This window comes from Egretta garzetta, unplaced genomic scaffold, assembly GCF_000687185.1.
Source record: "Egretta garzetta isolate BGI_Z169 unplaced genomic scaffold, ASM68718v1 scaffold22, whole genome shotgun sequence".
Classification (NCBI taxonomy): Eukaryota; Metazoa; Chordata; class Aves; order Pelecaniformes; family Ardeidae; genus Egretta; species Egretta garzetta.
In genome coordinates, this window is record NW_009259102.1 from 680491 (window position 1) to 700425 (window position 19935).

General features: G+C 40.5%; 1 protein-coding gene across 1 annotated transcript in view; it reads right to left on the reverse strand.

Annotated features, from left to right (window-relative positions):
• Positions 1-19935, reverse strand: part of SVEP1 (sushi, von Willebrand factor type A, EGF and pentraxin domain containing 1) — a 113577-nt gene that overhangs the window by 63928 nt on the left and 29714 nt on the right. Inside the window, exons 5-13 of the mRNA XM_035890816.1 lie at positions 15338-15517; positions 10904-11101; positions 8356-8474; positions 6775-6904; positions 6011-6118; positions 5651-5782; positions 4112-4306; positions 2267-2388; positions 130-238 (exon numbers count right to left, since the gene is read on the reverse strand). Coding sequence (XP_035746709.1) covers positions 130-238; positions 2267-2388; positions 4112-4306; positions 5651-5782; positions 6011-6118; positions 6775-6904; positions 8356-8474; positions 10904-11101; positions 15338-15517 — 1293 coding nt within the window. The remainder of the gene's footprint in view (positions 1-129; positions 239-2266; positions 2389-4111; positions 4307-5650; positions 5783-6010; positions 6119-6774; positions 6905-8355; positions 8475-10903; positions 11102-15337; positions 15518-19935) is intronic.

The window sequence follows — 19935 nt, forward strand, 5'->3', positions numbered from 1 at the left end:
CTTACTATCTTAAGAGCTCTGCAGTTATTTTAAAAAAATATCTCACACAACACATTGCATACTTCAGAACAAAAGGAATTACGCTGCGTCAAACCTGGATGGCTAAGAACCTATGCAATCAATATTTACCAATGGCAAATCCATTTTCGTAATCGTAATTATATTCCAAGCAATGTTTCTGTGTCTGATCTTCCAATCTGCAGTCAATATCATCAACATCATTACAGAATGATGGGACCTTCCAACATAAAGAAGAATAACATTAAAAAATAAAACCACATAGCCCCCTCCCCCAATTTATAAAAACTTCTAGTGACAATGTAAAGCATTGGTCCTGCCAGTGACACTGGATTTCCCCTTTCATGTCTCTTAGAACCCTGGCAAGGTCTGCTGAAGAAGTATCTTCTATTGATAAAATAAGAGGAAAATAAGAGGGCAGCTTGTAGGCATACAAGCAGTTTGTTGTAGAAGATCTTTTTTATAAGAGAAGTCTGTTCAGTTACCCACTCTTGCATGTGAAATCCCAAAATATAGAAATAAATTCAGGCTTGTTTCTCCCTGCTGAAGGTGACAGGAGAGCTCACATGTTTTAAAACATCTGTGCTTTTTCAGCTATGTAACGTGTACAGGAGAGCTCACATGTTTTAAAACATCTGTGCTTTTTCAGCTATGTAACGAGTAATTCTGTCATGTTTACAACAATGCTGTCACTTTGTTTCTAGCTTTCAAACCTTGTTTCTTCATACCCGCCTCTCCCTGCCTATGGAATGGGACTCATGCATTCCAACAAGAGACCTCAGAGGACAGGGGAAATCATCTGAGAAGGACAGAAACCACAGAACATAAAACTCAACACAAACGTTTCTGGCAATGTTGATTTCTTCTCTCCACAAATGCAGTGGATATCAGATAAAAATAGATGAATGTATGATTTTCGATAAAATCTGTGTTTCTTGCTTTTTCCAGAAAGGCTTCAAGCAAGTTGGGCTCTAGGTCGTGTTTTGGAATTGCTTTGCTTTCTCCATATAAATTTTCATTGGAAAGGTGGCGCCTGCTGATTCCTCCCCCCTTTTCAGATCTCTGCTAGAATTTCAAATTCTTGGGAATAGGAATAGGTGTATTCAGAATAGCCTTTCTGACTGTTTTCCCAGACTTTTGCATTTTGATGTAATAGCTTGGGTAGGTCACTAAGCATTTTTTCCTTATTATCTTTTGCTTGCTGATAGTAATGGTCTGAACACAAACCTGGTGATAGCTGGCTCTTAGGGGAAAGGAACAGAAATAAAACCAGCCAAGATTTCTCTACTGGAAGAGAACAAACCTGAAGCAAGGCAAGAGAGTAACAGATATTTAGGTCCAAGTGTCAGAGATCACCTGAGATGTTATTTAAGTTTTCGGCTATTTGACAAGGGTTACTGACATACATTCCAAAGTTGCAGGAGTTTGTCCATTAGCTGTATGTGCTAATAATGCTTTTTAGTTGAGGCTTTTAGCATATGGGCCTTGTCCTGCAAAAAATCTGTAAATGCCCAGTTTTCTATTTTGGAGCAATACTATCACATGAGGCCTGGACATCCACTCCTGAAGCCACAACTGCTTTGCAGCTGAGGACAGACTCACGGATTAAGAGAGAGGATGACTGTGATACTGAAGTGGAAAGCAAGAGACACGGTAGAGAAGGAACATGCTACCCCTTCATATTCAGTGCCATGCAGTTCTTAATGTAAGAGGGAGAACTCAGAAACTCAAGAAAAGTTAGCAAGTTATTTAAATCACTACTACTGGATTTAAGTGCCTGGACTTGGGCACCAAGTGTGGAATTTATCTATTTGTATACATGTATATTCATTTATATTATATGGATATGTTACACATATTCTATATAAAATACATGTATTTTCTAATCACATCCAACTTTCAAAAACAACACTGAGGTTAAGGGACAATTGACTGGTGTTTTCAAAACTGCACAGGTTCACTTTGGAAACCTACTGAAAATCTATGAGTGCCAGGTCCCTAAGCAACTTGGACACTTCTATAAATTCTGTTCTATGTAACTCCATATTGAAGACTGAACTGAATTACATTAAAATGCCAGTGAATCATCTTTATTTTTAAAGGAGACTTATTATCTTCTGAAAAAGCACCAATTTAACTTACGGATTTCTGTTGTATTTTCCTTGTATGAAATTAGTTAGCTTGGAAAAGTAACAACAAGGTACATTTTTAAAAAGTATGTAAAAGGAAGGAGTATTTACTAACCTACCATTTTACCAAGTGCACTCTGGAATGCATCAGTAAAGCCATTTAGAAGATTGTTGTCATCACACCGTGTTGCTTTGTAGAGCATCTCAAAGGATTTGAACCCATGGTTTGCAAAACGATTTACTGAAAAATGTTGGAGAAATAAATTTTTAGTCAGCGCAAGAGTTTCAGAGCTAAAAGCAAGATCATTCAGGGTAAAACTGAAATACACTAAGCTAAGCAGCATTGTCTTTAAATCAGCAACCTGAATTCCCAGTGTTGTACACATGAAAATGGATCATTCATACTTCAGCCAATGCAGTTGAATATGACCCTGTGCTGGTTTTGGCTGGGGTAGAGTTAATTTTCTCCACAGTAGCTGGTATGGGGCTATGTTTTGGATTTGTTCTGAAAACAGTGTTGATAACACAGGGATGTTTTCTCTGTTGCTGAGCAGTGCTGACACAGAGCTAAGACCTTTTCTGCTCCTCACCCCACCCCACCAGTGAGGAGGCTGGGGGTGCACAAGAAGCTGGGAGGGGGCACAGCTGGGACAGCTGACCCTGACTGATCCAAGGGATATTCCACACCATATGATGTCATGCTTAGCAATATAAAGCTGGGGGTAAAAGGAGGAAGGGGGGCTTAGCAATATAAAGCTGAGGGTAAAAGGAGGAAGGGTGGGATGTTCGGAGTGATGGCGTTTGTCTTCTCAAGCCACTGTTACGTGTGATGGAGCCCTGCTTTCCTGGAGATGGCTGAGCATCTGCCTGCCGGTGGGAAGTGGAGAATGAATTCCTGGTTTTGCTTTGCTTGCATGTGTGGCTTTTGCTTTCCCTATTGAACTGTCTTTATCTCAACCCATGAGTTTCTCACTTTTACCCTACTGATACTCTCCCTTTTCCCACCGGGGGCGGGGGGGGGAGTGAGCAAGCGACCATGTGGGGCTTAGTTGCTGTCCAGGGTTAAACCATGACAGACACTTTGGGAGGCATCAAATTTATTGGGAAAGCTAACAGACATTAAAAAAAAAGTCTGTCATTTATCTATTTCAGTGTTTTCTTAACGGAAGAAACCTGTGAGCTGTCAACTAAACTCCGTACTTACTTTTACTGAGAAAGAAGCAATAAACATTAAAAGTCCTATTACTAATGCTGTTGGGCTATATATGAAAAATTCTCATCCAGAATTTAAGCAAATCAAAGTTCCTAAGTGTCCAAGATACAAATTTTGAATTGATAGATAGCTCTGAAACGTAACTCTTGTTTGCTCATAGCTGAAACACTGCTGCCATTTGCTGAAACCAAGAAATCCAGTCTGATGGAAGTGGATGCAACATGGTGCCAAGACTGGCTTTATACAGCTATAATACATTTATTACTAAGATGTCACCAAAGCTGGGAAAGTACACAGCTGAAGTTTTGCATGTGTCCATCTCAAAGAAAATATGTAAACGCTTCTGATTTGGTGGTAATTAGATATGTAAGTACAGCATGCACTGTGAGTTTGGATCAATAAACTGCAAATACTGTTGAAATTCCTATTGAAAAGACACTGTTAATGTTTGTAAACAAACAGTTTCAAATACCAATTCAAAATAATGACAGACCTTGTCTACTTTGCCATTTTGTGATTCACAAGATTCAAATATACTGCTATTTTTGTGTTTCAGACAGCTTCTGAAATAACTCATTTAGGGACTTCCAGGCATTCTTTCGCAATATTTGTAATAATTTGGAGGCAGAAGACAGAGACCATTTGTTATGATTGAAGAGAGGTCATGATTTCCAAAGTATTTTCATTTACTTCCTCATTAAACATACTGTTTGATGAGTTGCAGATTCATTTTAGTAACAGTAAGACTTACAAGAGCAGGCAGGCCACTCTGGAGAATAAGGTGGTGTCCAGACACCATCCTCATATGCACAATAGTAGTTTTCACTTGATCCTTCTGAAAAGCTATAACCCTCTGCACAGTGCAATGTGCAATTAACTCCCGCTTCATCTGATGTGCATGCAAAATCACCATTCACAGGCTCAAAGGAGATCTCACAGGGAGAACCTATGAAAAATGCAAAGATTTACGTATTGATGAATGTGGTCAAGTGAGTAAGCACATATTGCTTACTTGCTTACAGCATTGATAGGATTGCCAGAAGTTCCAAGTATCAACCTGATCTTGCCTCTGTTGAAGTCCATGGAAGTATTACTTGTTACTTCCATAAAGGCAGGATCAGGCTACTGCTAAATTATTCTCAAACTCTGCCACTGGAATTTGAAATCCAGAAAGGTGAAGACTTAATAAAAATTGTGATACATATGAGAAATTAAAAAAACTCAGAAATGCAGGACTCAAACCCTTCTGTACTTCTTCTGCAAAGGTGCATGCTTAAGCATGTACTTACTAAAGTAACACAAAACATTGTTCTAAATTTGTACATGAACTTTCACACAATGAATTCTAGTAAACTATACTACATCCTGAATTTTGAAACTAAACATTATCCATTCTGCACTAGCGTGACAACACACGGACTTGTCAGGATCATCTTAGGAGGGACTGACTGTAAAACCTCAGTTATGTTTTATTTTACAGACCAACTGTGAACGTCTGAAAACATGTCACAAACACTGAACCACAAGAAGTCTGAGGTGGTGTAGAACTTGAAATAATGCCAATTCTAAACACTGGCTTGTTCTTGCTGAGTTTTTAGCAAATCAGAAATTAGCACATCGATTCACAACTCCTCTTTTCTAAAAGCTGTAACCAAAATTCCAGTCTGCATGACTTTAAATGATCTCTTCACTAACAGATTTTTTTATAGAGATGTTCACCTGAGACATAAGCACTAGAGAGCAGAGGTGAAGTAGAATTTTCATCCTTAATACTTTATCTGCCAAATTATTGTTTGGCCTTTAAAGAAGAAAGTGAACCGTGGGAAAAAGGTTTCTATGCAATAAACACAAATGCACCAGTATATCTGTAGGTACAGTTTCTAAAGAGCCTTCTAGTATCTGCTACGATATTTGTAGGTGATTACAGAAATATTTCCATAAAGTTTTCCTTTTTAACTACAGATTTGAAGTAAGACTTCAGTAACACCTGTTAATTCATTTCACATGGTGTCTGCAACTGATAAAAAAAATGGATCCATTACTCTTAAGTTTTACTGGTTAATGAATCATAATTTCAGTGCTTTTACACCCAATTTGAATGTATAGGACTAAATTCACTGCTGTACTGCTTCAGTCTTAGACAATTTATTTGCTGGTGCTGACAAATATCCTGACTGCCTTCAAATAAAAAGTGGAGACTAAATGAAAAAGTGGAGTAGCATTGCATCCACTATGATACTCAGTCAGAACAGTGTCAAACACTCTTGACCAGAAGATTAAGACAACAAACCTTTGATGACAATGTGGATCTCGCATGTCCGGTTATTGCCAGAGGGATCCACGGCTGTGTATTGAACTATTGTCTCTCCTTTGGGAAAGAGATCTCCAGGCACATGACTCCTAGTGACAGTCAGTGGAGCACCTAGAAGAGTTAAAAGACAACCTAAAACATCAGTAAGTAAAAAAGGGCTGCTGACACCCAACCTTGACAAATGAGGAAGTAAATGGCAGCACGTCTTCCAAATTATATGTTCTTAAAAATAAACAAGTAAAAAACCCTCAAAAAAATCCTAAACTCCAAAGGATCAAGGGTGAACAGGTTCCCTAGCCTTCCACTGTTGTGTGCAAGTTTTGGGGTGCAGTATCTCACCTGAATTGTCTGAAAATTGTGGTTCTTCCCATGTTGCTGGGTACTCATTCTCTACTGCTTGCACAGGTGGTGGTGATCTGCATCTGTCAATTACAGGAGGTTCTGCATCTGCAGAATTTGAAGGGATGGCATGATATTAGCTTACTGCACTGCCGCCACACTCTAATGAAATCTATAATCAGAAGAATTCAGGTAAATGGCAGTTTTAAGTTCACATCAGAAGACACAACAAAGTTAGGTGCACACTTGTAAGCTGCTGCAACTGGTAGATGCTGAGGGAATGGGCAAGACTAATTCTTCCGCTGAACTCTGCATTCTATTTGCTTTCTACACAGCAAACCTTGTTTAACAGGACTGCTGAATAACACAACTGTCTGACAGAAATACTTGAGCAATGATTTGCATCAGCAATGTGCAGGAACCTTGGAAATTTTGCTGGGAGTCTTTCAAGAAATAAATAAAAAAAAATGTATGATGTAGGTAATAAGTGACAAAACAATAAAGCCTTTAATCTACCAGTCTGAGGAGATATCTTAACATTGAGAATGAACAACAGAACAAAACTCAACCCAAACTGCACATCTGGGACAGATGACTGCACACTATGCAAACTGTGACCCAAGATCAGCAAAGCATTTATGGAGATAATATTACTCCTGGGCTTATACCTGCACACATAAAGGACACAGTTGACTCACAGTCTCTTTCTGCACAAAATTAGGAAGTTTCAACAATTTTCGTCAGTGATTTTTACCAGCACTTACCAATAACCTTGACACTGAATGTACAGCTTGCCTCATTGCCCGACTTATCAGCCGCTGTGTAAGTAATGGCAACTTCACCAATTGGGAGAAGAAATGGTGGTATGAAAGCTGGGGTAACGTGAATGGAGACCTTTTACAGGAAAACACTTGTTATTTAAAAAATAAAGCTGATTAGTAATCACAACACTCCTGTTTCAGGAAATGGCCACAAAATAGTATCTTTCAACATCAAGCCTACTAATTCTTAATGCAAACAGTCTCTTCAAGTAATGAGGGACTTCACAATGGAATGCTCTGCTCTCCTTCTCAGGACTGCCTTTATAGCAACAGGGTTACTCAGTCAGGATTTGGACCCTGACCTGCTGCAGTTTACAACACGGTGCACTAAAAAAACTCAAGGCTGACTCTATGCTACAAGTTTGCCTCATTGTACTGAACACACACTACGCCAGCTCAGAACCCACTTTGTCTACAGTTCAGCTCTCCATCTGCAAGGGCGGCAGACCTGGGAGATGACCGGAGCAGACATGTGTGGGCTGTAAGTACTTAGGTATCCAGTTTTAATATACATGTCCCAGTTTATGAGCCAACAGCCCATGGATGCTTCAAAACATTTTGGCACAGCAAATGAACCCAACATTTACAGTAAACGACACTTGCATGCTGTCTACAGCTCTTTCATATAGGTTAGAACTGTCTTAAGGAACTTCTCTTTAAAAGAACTGGTTTAATGTGAACAAAGCAGTTTATCTTACTACCGTGCCTTTGACAAACCAGCTTCAACTAAGAGCTAAGGCACTTGGTTTCTAAAGTTCAGTGAATGATGCTGGGTCAGCAGAGCTACAGTACCTGACCGTGGCCATGCTATGGCAAAAAATCTGTGAACTTAAACTTCTTTTACTGGGATAGCTCACAGATTCCAAATGCAAACAACCCCTGTGTTTGTGGCAAATGAAAAACACACAGAGTCACTGTTCATCTGCTGACTCACGATAAAGCATTCAGTTGCTATAACTTGATCATGCTGGACCCTGTAGGGAACGTTACTCTTTATAAAACAGCTCTGGAGCAAGTTTTCCCTGTAATTCCATTTCCAGACCTCTGATACCCATGGTAGCCAAAGGCCCACATCTGAACCTTGCACAGGATAGTAAAATGAGATTTTTCTTTTTCACTTGGGAAGTTGAAACGAGTTTTTACTTATCACAGTGTGTTCTTGTTAGCCTGTTAGATTAATGAACTGGTTTACTTCCTTCTGAGGAGAGTTTATTAAACTTCTTCACATTCTAAGACCTCATTTTTAAAGCAGCTGTCTCCATGTTATAAACAAGGGCACATTCTTTCTTCTGACCACATAAATTAACCATATGAGATTTTATGCACTTAAACACCATGCAGTATCCTGTGACTGCATAACCCTAACCAAGACAGAAAATGCTGAACTCTTAAGATACAAACTTTTCAGCAGATTTTTCTTCTACTCCTGCTTATCAGAAGAAAGAAATTCTAGTGGATCATAAAAGCAATTTGAAACAGCTATAGAAAGACTGCCTCCACTCAAATGTACAGATATTAACTTGCCTCATCTCCAGAGTTATCCTCAGCTGTTGGTACCTGCCAGCTGATATTAGCAGAGTTATGGTGCTCAAGAGTCTCAGTCTCAATATTTTCTGGACAGTGGATCCGAGGAGCTTCAATATCTGACCCAGAAAAAGACAAACTAGTTTTATATGAGGGATTATAGAAATAAAACCTCCATAACGGTTAGACTGCAACTTGTTATAACCACTGTTTTTTGGTGCTGCCTGGAATATAAATGCACATATTTTTGCAAATTTCTTGTCTCTGCCCCTTTTTAATTCTTGCCTACAGGCTTATACATAAACAGTAAATTCTCTTGGGGAAGGGGCTATTTTTTGTGGTATTTCTGTACATTACTAAGCACAATGAGACTCTTGTTTCTGCATGCAACCATAAAACAAGGAATAAATAAGACAGAATGAATTTGTTTCTCTTATTATTCATCCATTCATTACACATATCTACTCATCAAGAAGAAATGGCTTCTCTATCCTTTCACTGCCCCCACACATGACACATACAGATGAAAACACTTGTTTTTGATAATCAGTGACTTAAAAAAACCCTTATCTGTGACATGATATAGGTACTATGAACAAGACAGTAGTGACTCAAATTCCCTGGAGCATGGTGTGTAACTGACTTGAAAGAAACAATGGCAAGATTTCTGGCACCAGCTGCTGGAAATGTTCCTTACTAAACTCCTGCTACAACGTATTATGTAGAACAAATGGAGTCTTCTTGTGACATATGTGACAATGCTGGATGGTTTCAAAGGACTGGTGGTACAATATGGGTAACATCACCACCAACACTTAAGCCTCAAGTTTCTCTGACTAACTTAGAAGTACTTCTCATTTCCCTGGCACAGGGCCTCCCCAAACATTTGTTCTTAGGTTATTTTATTGCTGTAGTGTTATTTGATAAATGGTCTCTAGACTCCTGAGACAAGGACGCATTCAGCTCTGAACTCATCTATGCCCAGGAGGCTTTAAAACAACTCATAACTGATATCACTTATATTTTTATTACTAAATAGTTCCAGTAAAGACATAACTCAGGCAATTAAACCTCAGTAATTAAGAGTGCAAAGCAATAAATACAAGTGATTTTGCCTTCCTCTGAACTCTGACGAAAATTTTTTTAGAAGTGCACTTTTTTAAATAACTACCAGTTATGGTTCACACTCCCCTGACCACAGCCTTCAGGCTGGGGGAATTCCATTTAAAAGTGAAATTCTGTAAAAAGACCAATAAATAAGTCAGAAAGAAAATGCTATTTCAAACTGGCTAAATTTGTTGGCAGCAAAACAGAGAAAGACAATAACAAGAATGAATGCAATTGAAATGCAACTGTTCATTTTTACTAGAGAAGAATAATCTTCAGAGTTTCTTGGTGCTTCTTATTTTAGAGTTTTATGCACTGGTAATATCTAAAAGCTTGAACCCACGCCATGCTGCTTTATCTTGATCCAAACACTTCAGCTTGTAGCCTTGTGCTGGGATGCCATCAAATATTAAAAACTGAGGTTTGGCACAGGTTTACACAAAAGAAAAACAATGTAGTACACCACAGAGTGGGAAATAATATGTTTGAAGAGAAGGATAAAAATCTTCCTGGCCTTTACAGAGAAAAAAGTTTCCACCTCAGTTTCTGTAGTGACCTGGCATGATGACTGCCATAACTGTTTTCTGTACTGTTCTTTCGCCCAGTGGCTGGCGAGGGCCCCAGTTTGGGGTGGAAGCATTAGTTCCAGGAGCACAATAGTTCATGTAGAGGTGAACTGCATATTGCCAGACAAACTGCACTTTTGCTTGTATCCTCCTATAATCCAAAGCCAAACTCTTTCCAACTCAGAGTGCATGTGTGTAAGGGAATAAATATTCTAACATTTCTAGAAGAGGTGGGTAAACATGGCAGAACCATGCTCAAATGCCTGTAACCATCTTCTGCCCATCTTTATACTCCATGAAACTTGTGTCAGCCAATTTTGGCCTTAACTCTCGTGCACTGTTGCTTGGGGCATGTGAACAGCCAAAGACGACTGAAATGCACCATCTCTCTATAGTCTGCCTATCATCCAGGGTTTACACAGCATTCACAGATTTGCTCCGACTACAGGGCTAACATAAACCTGTGCTAAACCAGTAATAGTATTATTATCGTTGTTTTTCTAGGAGTGTGGGTTCCACTTTGACTATCTTTAACCTAAGAGCTTTCACTTCTACTTTGAAATTTCAAATTTAGCAGCACATCAGGCCTTTTAGCAGGCAGCTTCCCAACAGCAGACTTATGAGATGGATCCCAGGAGAGATGGTTGATGACAAGCACTATAAGATGGCACTCGAGCAACCTCTGAACTCCACATTTTTATTACAAACCACAAGTAAATCTGACAGCCAAGCTATAATGGTACACACAACACTTCTTACAGACTGTTTAAACATGCTTTCCCCAGTTCAGACCTGTCCTCACTCAGTTATTTGCTGTGTGCTTCACTTTAGTCCTGCACAAGTGTACATAAAAATGATTTTGTGCTGGTCTCTACCTTTACACAGAGCCTCCTGGATGTTTGCACTCCATCTCCCAAATGAAATGCACCTTAGTTCTTCTCTAGCTCCAGATAAGATGAATCCTTGGGGACAGGTCAGCTGGCACACAGTCCCAGAAACAGCAGGCTCCAGCCCACATCTGGGAGGGAGAACTGTCACGCCTGCTGGTTTCTGGAGGATAGGGCAACGCATTTCTACAAGAGACCAGTAGGATATGTCCTTTAACTGACATACATGAAGTATACGTTCAAAAAAATCTGCAAATAAAGTCATATGGCAACGCAGGGGGAATACAAAATACACAGATGTTTTAGCAGTCTGCATGCACGATGAGTGCATCAAAACAGCCAGACCTCCTGAAGCTTTGTACTCCAGAACTGACTCAAATAAACAGCACCCAGGATATTGCATCTTCTATTTTCTTGCTCATGCTTTTCACTGGGACAGAAACATGGTATTTTTCATGAGGCTCCACTATATCTTACTCTCTCTGTTTTTTTGGTTTTGTGGTTTTTTTTCTTTACAACTTCACCTTTCGTGGCTGCTTTGTAGCTGCATTCCCTTGCCCTCTATGGAAACCAGACCTTCACAGCAGGAGAGGTAATACAGTTTTGTACCTGTTGCCTTCTACAGCTTTTACACTGTCTTGTGAAATAAGAATGAGAGAATAAAAAATATACCCCGCCATGAACTCACTGTAGGTTAGGTACATGGCATGTGATTTTGCCTACCACATTCCAAACTGAATGAAATTGGGCTTGGTCTTGACTGTGCTCAAACCCAGATGCAAAGACTCAGGGAGACCGTAAGTGGCAGCTGACCTTCTCTGCAAAGTGAGGAAGGGCTGACAGTTGCTTAAAGGCTTAAAATGGAAGTTTTGAACTATTTCATTACTAGAAGTCACTAAAAAGTCCTGAAGACCATTTGCATCAAACTGTAAATATCCAAAAACCACAATGTGCATAAACAAGTATGTTCAATTGTCACAGAAGCTTTGTTTCATTTTTGAGCTGTCGTTTTTACTGTGTGAGGCAAGGAATGTTATTTATACTTCAAACATGGAGGTACTAACAAACAGGGCAAAAAGGGGTATCCCATGAATGCAGTTTGTAGACTTTCAGTAGTGTTTCTTGCAAATAGACACACACACGGAAGAAAAACGCTTCATTATTTATAGCCAATGAGAAGACTGTAACTCTTTAGCTACTCAGTGAAGAAAACAGACAGGTCTTTACACAACGGGTGCACAAAGAACAACCCAACCCAGCTACAGAAGGGAAAACTGTCCATCTCTTAGCAAAAGTTTAATGACACAGATGTGATCCGCATTCAGAACGCTTCATACCCCTTTCCTCCCCCAAAATACACAGCGAGTAACTGAAAACTAGTTCTTCTGCATCAAACAAAATTGAGAAAGCCTAAGCGTTCTAAGTATTTCCTGCCCTTCCTGCCCCCTGTTTAAAGTCCAACCAGTTAATAACTGCATTTCAACAGGATGCAAAGATCACAAATGTTAACACATTTGTTCACTGCAGGCAGACACCGTTGGCTATGCAATGTAAAACAGCTCCATCAGAAAAAGACCCCAACAAAACCTATCTTTTGGTTGTTGACCACAGGAAGGTAACTGACAAACAGCAGAAAGATGAGAAATTGGAAAAAACAATGTTTGAAAAGACAAGCTAAAAGCATTAAAATGTATACTACTCAGGCAACAAGTAGAAGAAAGGCTGAGAAAGATAAAGCACGGAAACCAGAGAAAACTGCAGCTCTTAGGGAAGCAGTAACAGCCCTCCTGGCTGAGACGCTTCCAACTATACAACCAAAATTGTAGTACTGTACAATCCTGAAACATCTGAAAAACATTCAGGATAACCTTTGGTATATCTAGCCTGGGGGAATCTCTTCTAAGTGTGACAGGTTTTTACCAGGAAAAAAAAAAAAGTAATAGTGTTGTTTAGCTTTTTTATCTGTGCTCAATTCCAGAATTTGATCAAACTGACCAAGGAAGTCTGGACTTCATGAGGAGCAGAGTGATATCCATGTTGTTAGTCACATGGATGGGGAATTAATAGAGAGGAAAATGTACTTCTACGCAGAGGCAGGAATCTGCTTTCCTCTGCAACTGCCTGTGATGAACCACAATGCTGTATTATAATTCTTAACATCAAGAGGAGCTTCAATATTGTAACAAAAGGGAAGATTACCAAGCAAATCATGCCTTTTTACTTCAACCCCCTTGCAAACACCATGTTTCAGGGAAAGAATTGGCCAACTGCAATTAGAAGTGTGGAGTAGTAATTCTTTCAACACTAGATGGCGTTAACACCCCAGATGCCATCGGTATTTTTACCTTTCTTCACTTGAATAAAGCAAGAACAGTCTCTTACAAAATTCATTAATTTTAACATGTTGGATATTAATATTTTTCCAATGTGGAAAGGAAATGCAAGAACATGACTGTGGAATTTTTTTTTCAAGTTGGACAAGCGAAAAACCTTCCCTTTTCAGCAGGTATTTTGTTTGTACGCCATCTATAATATATGTAACCTACTCAAAAGCAACTCATTGCTAACAGCATTTTTCATGAAAAATATAAAAATTGAAAACATATGTAATAGCCAAACTTGCATTAACTTCCAGTCGCTTGGAAAAAAGATGCATATGACAACAGACCTCACAGAAGTGGCTGTAAACAATCCGCGCTATGTTATGGTACAGTGTCAGTTATACTTACAGATGGTAGTAGTACAGTCTCAGTGAGCTAACTTTTAAATCTGGTAAACTTTGCACTGATGTGCACTCAAAATGAAAAGCGTTCAGAAAAAGAGCTAGGTAAGAGACTGAACCCAATTCCACTTCATTTTTCTAACAGAAGGGTAGGAAATGAGTAAATCATCAATTACAAATGCCTAAATACAGCTGGTTTTCTGGTATCTTTTATGCAGCAAATGATAAATAATAGTTAGGAGCTGTTCAGACTAAAAATAAACGGAGCATACCTCCATGATAGTGATGAACATTCAGAAAGTGCATACAAAGGGTAGTTTTTGAGGAGGACATGATATTAGCCTTCTGATTTGCATCCTTCCCTGAATAAAACTCCACACATCTATATTGAACAAGAATCTCAGCAAGCAAGTTATAAACACCAGTCATACAAGAAGCAGCACAGAGACATTTTCCAGCTACCACTCTTCCCTCTGTGACAATCAAAGGTAACTTTTATACTAGATTTTCAGACTCAGCAAAAATAAGCTATTGCCATGCATAATCCAGGAATGGAGGAAATATTGCATGGTGTGCAGAAATCAGAGTAGAGCTGGATTTTAATAATCAAAATGCTAAGCTAAGAAGGATGAATTCAACTGATGAATACAGTTAATCTTCCAATTATAATCCTCCAACAGGATTTCAGGGTCCTTTCCTTTTGAAGTTAATTGAAGTTTTTCCACTGACTTCATCAGAAGAAAGATTAGGATCTCTTAACAAACTCTCTTGATAAATTAATACTTGTGGATTATTTTCATCATTTTAGAGAACTTATCTATAGTTAGAAGTTTATTCTTGTTTCATGCAAAGCCCACATTTTTAAGCCTGCAGTAAAACAGTAAAAAATAGCCACAGGTTCAAGCCAAGTCACCCTATTGGTATCACATTTACTGGACCCAGGTGACATGTACTTCGCCCTGACTTAAGTGAGCACTGTATCACCTTCTGAACTGCTGGACTTCAAGCTTGTGCTTTTTTTTTTTTTTTGCAGTCTACCCTTGGAAGTGTTTCAACCGTATTTCTTTCTCTTACCTTTTCTAAGTTAATTTAATACCTGTCACTAGTCCTAAGTGGATACTTCTGAAATCCACAATCCTTTACTTCTGGAACAGCAATATGTGCTTGCCTATCCCTCCACAGCTGGTGTGACCTCTGAATCCTGTCTGAGGTGCTTAGCCCCTAACTTGCCTAAACTCTTTATTTCCTGCTGGGAGTTCAGCAAAAGTGACAACCACCACATCTCTACTCGGCACTCACAGTGCCTGGCTAACATACCTTAGCCCTGTCTGGAGGTCACCTTTAGCTTTAAGATGGTAATTCAAGCCCCTGGCTGTTCACATTTAATCCATAGTATAGACCTACAACTTGCATGCTTCCCACAACACACTGTGTGACAGTGTCTTAACGCTCACCAGTTGGAACAACCTTTTAGTTATCAGCTGTCTGTGCTCTATTTTAATGATAATCTGTCCACTTTCTCAATTTACAAATTCCTTTGCCCCTCCATGACTTCTAAGACCTGTGCAAAACATCCACAAACCCTCATTCCTGTCTTAGCTTCACCAGATATTAAAATAGGGAGAGTTTCTCACTCATGACAACATGTCAGAAAAGGCTGCACTCCGACATCAACAGACATAGTGTGATCTGATACCTACCCACACACTTTGGGTCCTTTGAATCCCACTGTGAGGTTCCCTGGCAGATGAGTTTGGTGTTTCCTTCTATTTCATAGCCCTCATCGCAGGTCACAAAACATACTGTCTTATAGGAGATATCAGCTGTTGAACAATTAATGTGTCCGTTTTCAGGAGCCTGAAGTTTGGGACATGTTCGAACTGCGGAGGGAAAAAAACCACCAGTTCATTCTGCAGCACTGAGAATCAGTGGAGTTATGCTACTTTGCCCAGGTTTTCAGGGGTGGGACAGGTACTGGTGTGTACGCTAGTTACAGCAGTTTGTACAAATTTAGGGAATAGGGCTGGAACAGGGCTGATTTTTTTTCAAAGGCTTGATGCCTTCCTCTTCTTGAAAAAGAGTCTTACACAGCATATATGAGGTTGGGCACACACTTCCCAGGTGGCCAAGAAGGCCAACAGCATCCTGGCTTGCACCTGGAATAGTGTGGCCAGCAGGAGTACGGAAGTGATTGTACCCCTGTACTGGGCACCGGTGAGGCCGCACCTCAAATGCTGTGTTCATTTTGGGGCCCCTCACTCCAAGAAGTACACTGAGGGGCTGAAGCGTGTCCAGAGAAGGGCAACAAAGCTGATGAGGGGTCTGGAGCCCAAGGCTGATGGGGAGCAGCTGAGGGAACTGGGGTTGTTCAGCCTGGGGAAGAGGAGGCTGAGGGGAGACCTTATTGCCCTCCACAAGTGCCTGACAGGAGGGGGGGACCCAGGTGGGTATTGGCATCTTCTCCCAAGTTACAAGTGATAGGATGGGGGGAAATGGCCTCAAGCTGTGCCAGGGGAGGTTTGGATTGGACATTAGGAAAAATTTCTTTACTGAAAGAGTGGTCAAGCATTGGAACAGACTGCTCAGAGAGGTGGTGGAGTCCCCATCCCTGGAGGTATTTAGAAGACAGGTAGACAGGGTGCTCAGGGACATGGTTTAGTGGTGGGATGGCAGGGTTAGGTTAATGGTTGGACTTGATGATCTTAAAGGTCTTTTCCAACCTAAATGATTCTATGATTCTATGATTCTATGATTCCAAGCTTCCCTAAGTTCCGATATAAGTCCAGGCTAGCAAACTAACTGTGCTGAGAAATGTTCCTAGCCATCAAAGGCATTTGGCACACAGTGTGTGGCTTGTGCTAGTAATGTCTATCAGCCTTCAAAACGGGACAGCTGCAGGCAAATGGAATCCTGTGGAAAAGTGTGTGTCTTTGGAAGTTTCTAATCCCGCAGCCATGCCTGAGAGTTCTTTGGGGGATTTCCAACTGGCAGTCTGGTACAGGCCGAGTGCACGCCAGGGAAGAGGCTAAGAGCTTATTAGCCAGGCAGATGACAGCATCCCAGTGCTCAGGAACATTCTCAGGCACTCTGGAGTGTATTGATGTAGACACAGACATGTGTGGCCCTCCACAAATCAGAACAGCAGACATTCATTGTGGTGAGGGAGAGAGACAGCGGAAGAAGGAATACTAGGCATTCATAGACAACAGGACAACAAGAGATGAAAAGGAACAAAGTAAGCTGCTGCTGACAAGAGAGACCCTTTCAGGTGTAGGGATCCCCATGGAGTGGCCTTTCTCCTGCCATGTTTCACAAGCACTGCAAGCAACATGATGCTAAGGAGAATGCAGTCCTGTGCAGAATGTGTGTGCAGAAAGGGAAGTGAGGCACAGAGAGTGACCCTCAGATTGTCTTATGGTTTTCCTACTGAATCCTGATGCTGTAATTTAAAACAAAGCTACGCTGTAATTAAGACTGATCCCAAAACAGTTGAATGGTAGTATGAAGAAAAAAGTAGTAGCACTAGTATGGCCTGGATTTATGTTCTTTGTTTCAGTGTCATAATCTCAAGCTCTTCTACTAGGACCTTTCTCCTTTGCCCTGCCTCCAGGTCTCCTCTTCAGCCAGTATCTGACACTTCTGCATTTGTCCCCTTTTGCTCCCCTCTGGACAAGACTCTGAGCTACATAACACACTGCCTGGCCTTTAGGTCCCTCGAATAACTAAGCCGTGGAAACCTATTGTTTGGTCATGACTGTGTGATGATGATATGTGTATGACAACCGGGTGATAGCAAGCCCAAATATCTAGATGCCTGCTGGGGCCCTAGTTCACCTTTTCCTTCAATAATTCATGCCTCTCTTCAATAACCAGCTACTGATTTTCAAAAACCAGTGGAAAACTCACATGACTGAAAACCCTGCTCTCAGCTGAAGCTGGCAGATACTGCTTAGTATGTTTAACAGTTATTAGAGGGAGGAAAACACACAATGGCAAGCAGTGTGACTGCTCAGAAATATAATATATATAATAATCCAGAAGACTGCAGTTCCCTAGACTCTGTTCTCCCTGGATTGTTTTCCACAGCTTCTGTTGACTTTGCTGGCAGGAGGGCAAGCTCTGGTGATGGGTGGCTTCAGAGATCTGAACAACTTCTCCACTGTGCTTTGGGATGCCGATTTTACCAATTAAACAATCCTTGCTGCATTAAACCATGCTGCCACCAGGTAGGAGGCAAACCAGGAGCTCTTCTCCAAATGCACTTGAAAGTCTGCCAACCTGGCACCTCTCCCTCATTTTCCCAGCAGTTGTTTACTCTGCACACTGATGAGACAGGACACGCCTACGAGTGGACACATGGACTGATTACTATACACCTTCAGACTAATAGATGGGCAGATACCCTGAGCAATCCTTCAAATGAAAGCCATCTATATAAATGCTGACAACTACAAGCCCCTCAAAGCTACAAAAACCACACGTTAAATAATGTCTTTTTTGAAAACACCTATAGTGGCACCTGAGTGGAAAAAAAAGTCTGTAGCAAAACCTATGTATATTGGATGGGAAAGAAAGAAAGAAAAAAAAGCCATTCAGATGCACCTGACGTGTGTTTGCATTACCACTGGCTTCTGTTTACTCTCTGAAAGTACCGGTCCTCTTGTGCTTGCATATACACAGGCATTCTCTAGGAAGCGCATTTAAGAGTGTAAAAAAGATTTTGAAACTTCCGTCTTGTGAGAGGCACTCTGAGCTTCAGAGCAGCTTCCTAATATGCTGTATCTTAACTGTAGCAGCGTGAGTAAGAAAAGACATTTTTACAGCTGAATCATACATACTTTATGCAGAAGAAGGCTTTCTCTTTTAAGGTTTTTATGGAAGCCTTTAATACACAATCTGTGGTAAAAGGAAGCAAATACTAAAAAGGAAGCAAATGCTGACAAACTCTACAGCACTACTGAGGAAGCCTGAATGAATTAAGAGCATCAAGGAGGCCCTCAGCAATGTTAATGTACCTACAGAGTACATCCTTCTATTACTCGTCGGAAGGACTGCACAGTGGTCGTGCTCCTGCCTCCTCAGTGTTCCAACGCTGACGCTTACTCAGGGTCTCAGTATGGTGGCAGAAACCTGTAACTGAGCCTGTCTTACCTTGGTTATGATTCCATGCATTAAATACAAAACCATCCTCTTGTCAATAAGGCATTTTCCATGACCACGAAGTATTTCCATAAAGCCAGTGAAAACAACAGCAACAACAACAACCATATGTTCTGCTTGCTCTGCGTTTTATCCTAATACATTTTTCTGGATTAAATACATGCTTTGTGGTTGTTTTTTTCATGGTTAATTGCATTAATCACTTTGCAATAGCACAGCAGATTTTAGCTAGCAGAACAACTGAGGAGTGTTTAATGTCAAAATCCAAAGCAGTGCAAAGGGATTTTCCTTCACTCTCCCTTCCTAATTTATGTGATAAAATACTCCTGGGATTAACGAGACAGCTATAAACTGTGCCTTTGATCTTGCTCCCTTTCATAGTCTGAATGAACTGAGACTAGCAGATCCAGAATATGTAAAGGTAGGATTTTTAAATTTTTTTTTTAATTGGAAATCTTCAGTATGATGGATAATGGCACAAGAAAAGCAAAAATATATCCTTCCAATGCTTCAGAGGCTATTAACTCAACATCAAGACAGTATCTCAGGGCAGACTTTTCTCTTCCCCACCTTCCAGACAAATTCCCTGTTAAAGGAAGATCATGCACCAACACCCAATAGGTGAATATTTTCAAATGCTCCAGGAAGTTTTCCAAGCACCAGAATCTTCCACTTCTCTATAGACAGTGAAGATGAAGGGTCTGTCCTTTGCGGCTGACTGCAACTTTCACCAGCCACCTTTTTGCATCAGAGGCTACTGTGTGACAGCAGCTTTGACAGGCAGGTGCTCTTTCCCAGGCTACCTGAATTAGCACACATCTTCAGTCTGTGTTTTGACTGCTGGCAAATCAACAGCTTTGAGTCTAGCATCTCAAGATACCCTCATGGTACTGCCCAGCAATTTATTTTCTGTTGAAAGCTTCTCCTTCCTGCCTTTTGTCACAGCAAGCTATATAGGAAGACTAACTTTTCCAGGATTACCTGAAAAAGAGTTCTGTGATGTAAGCAGAAGTGAACGGCTATATAAGAATGTCCTGAGGAACTGATCTCTAGCTCAGATCCCTCCTTTCAGAAGCATGACTTGCTGTTTCTTTAAGGGCTGCATGTTTTGGCTATGATGGAATAAAGTGCTAATGCC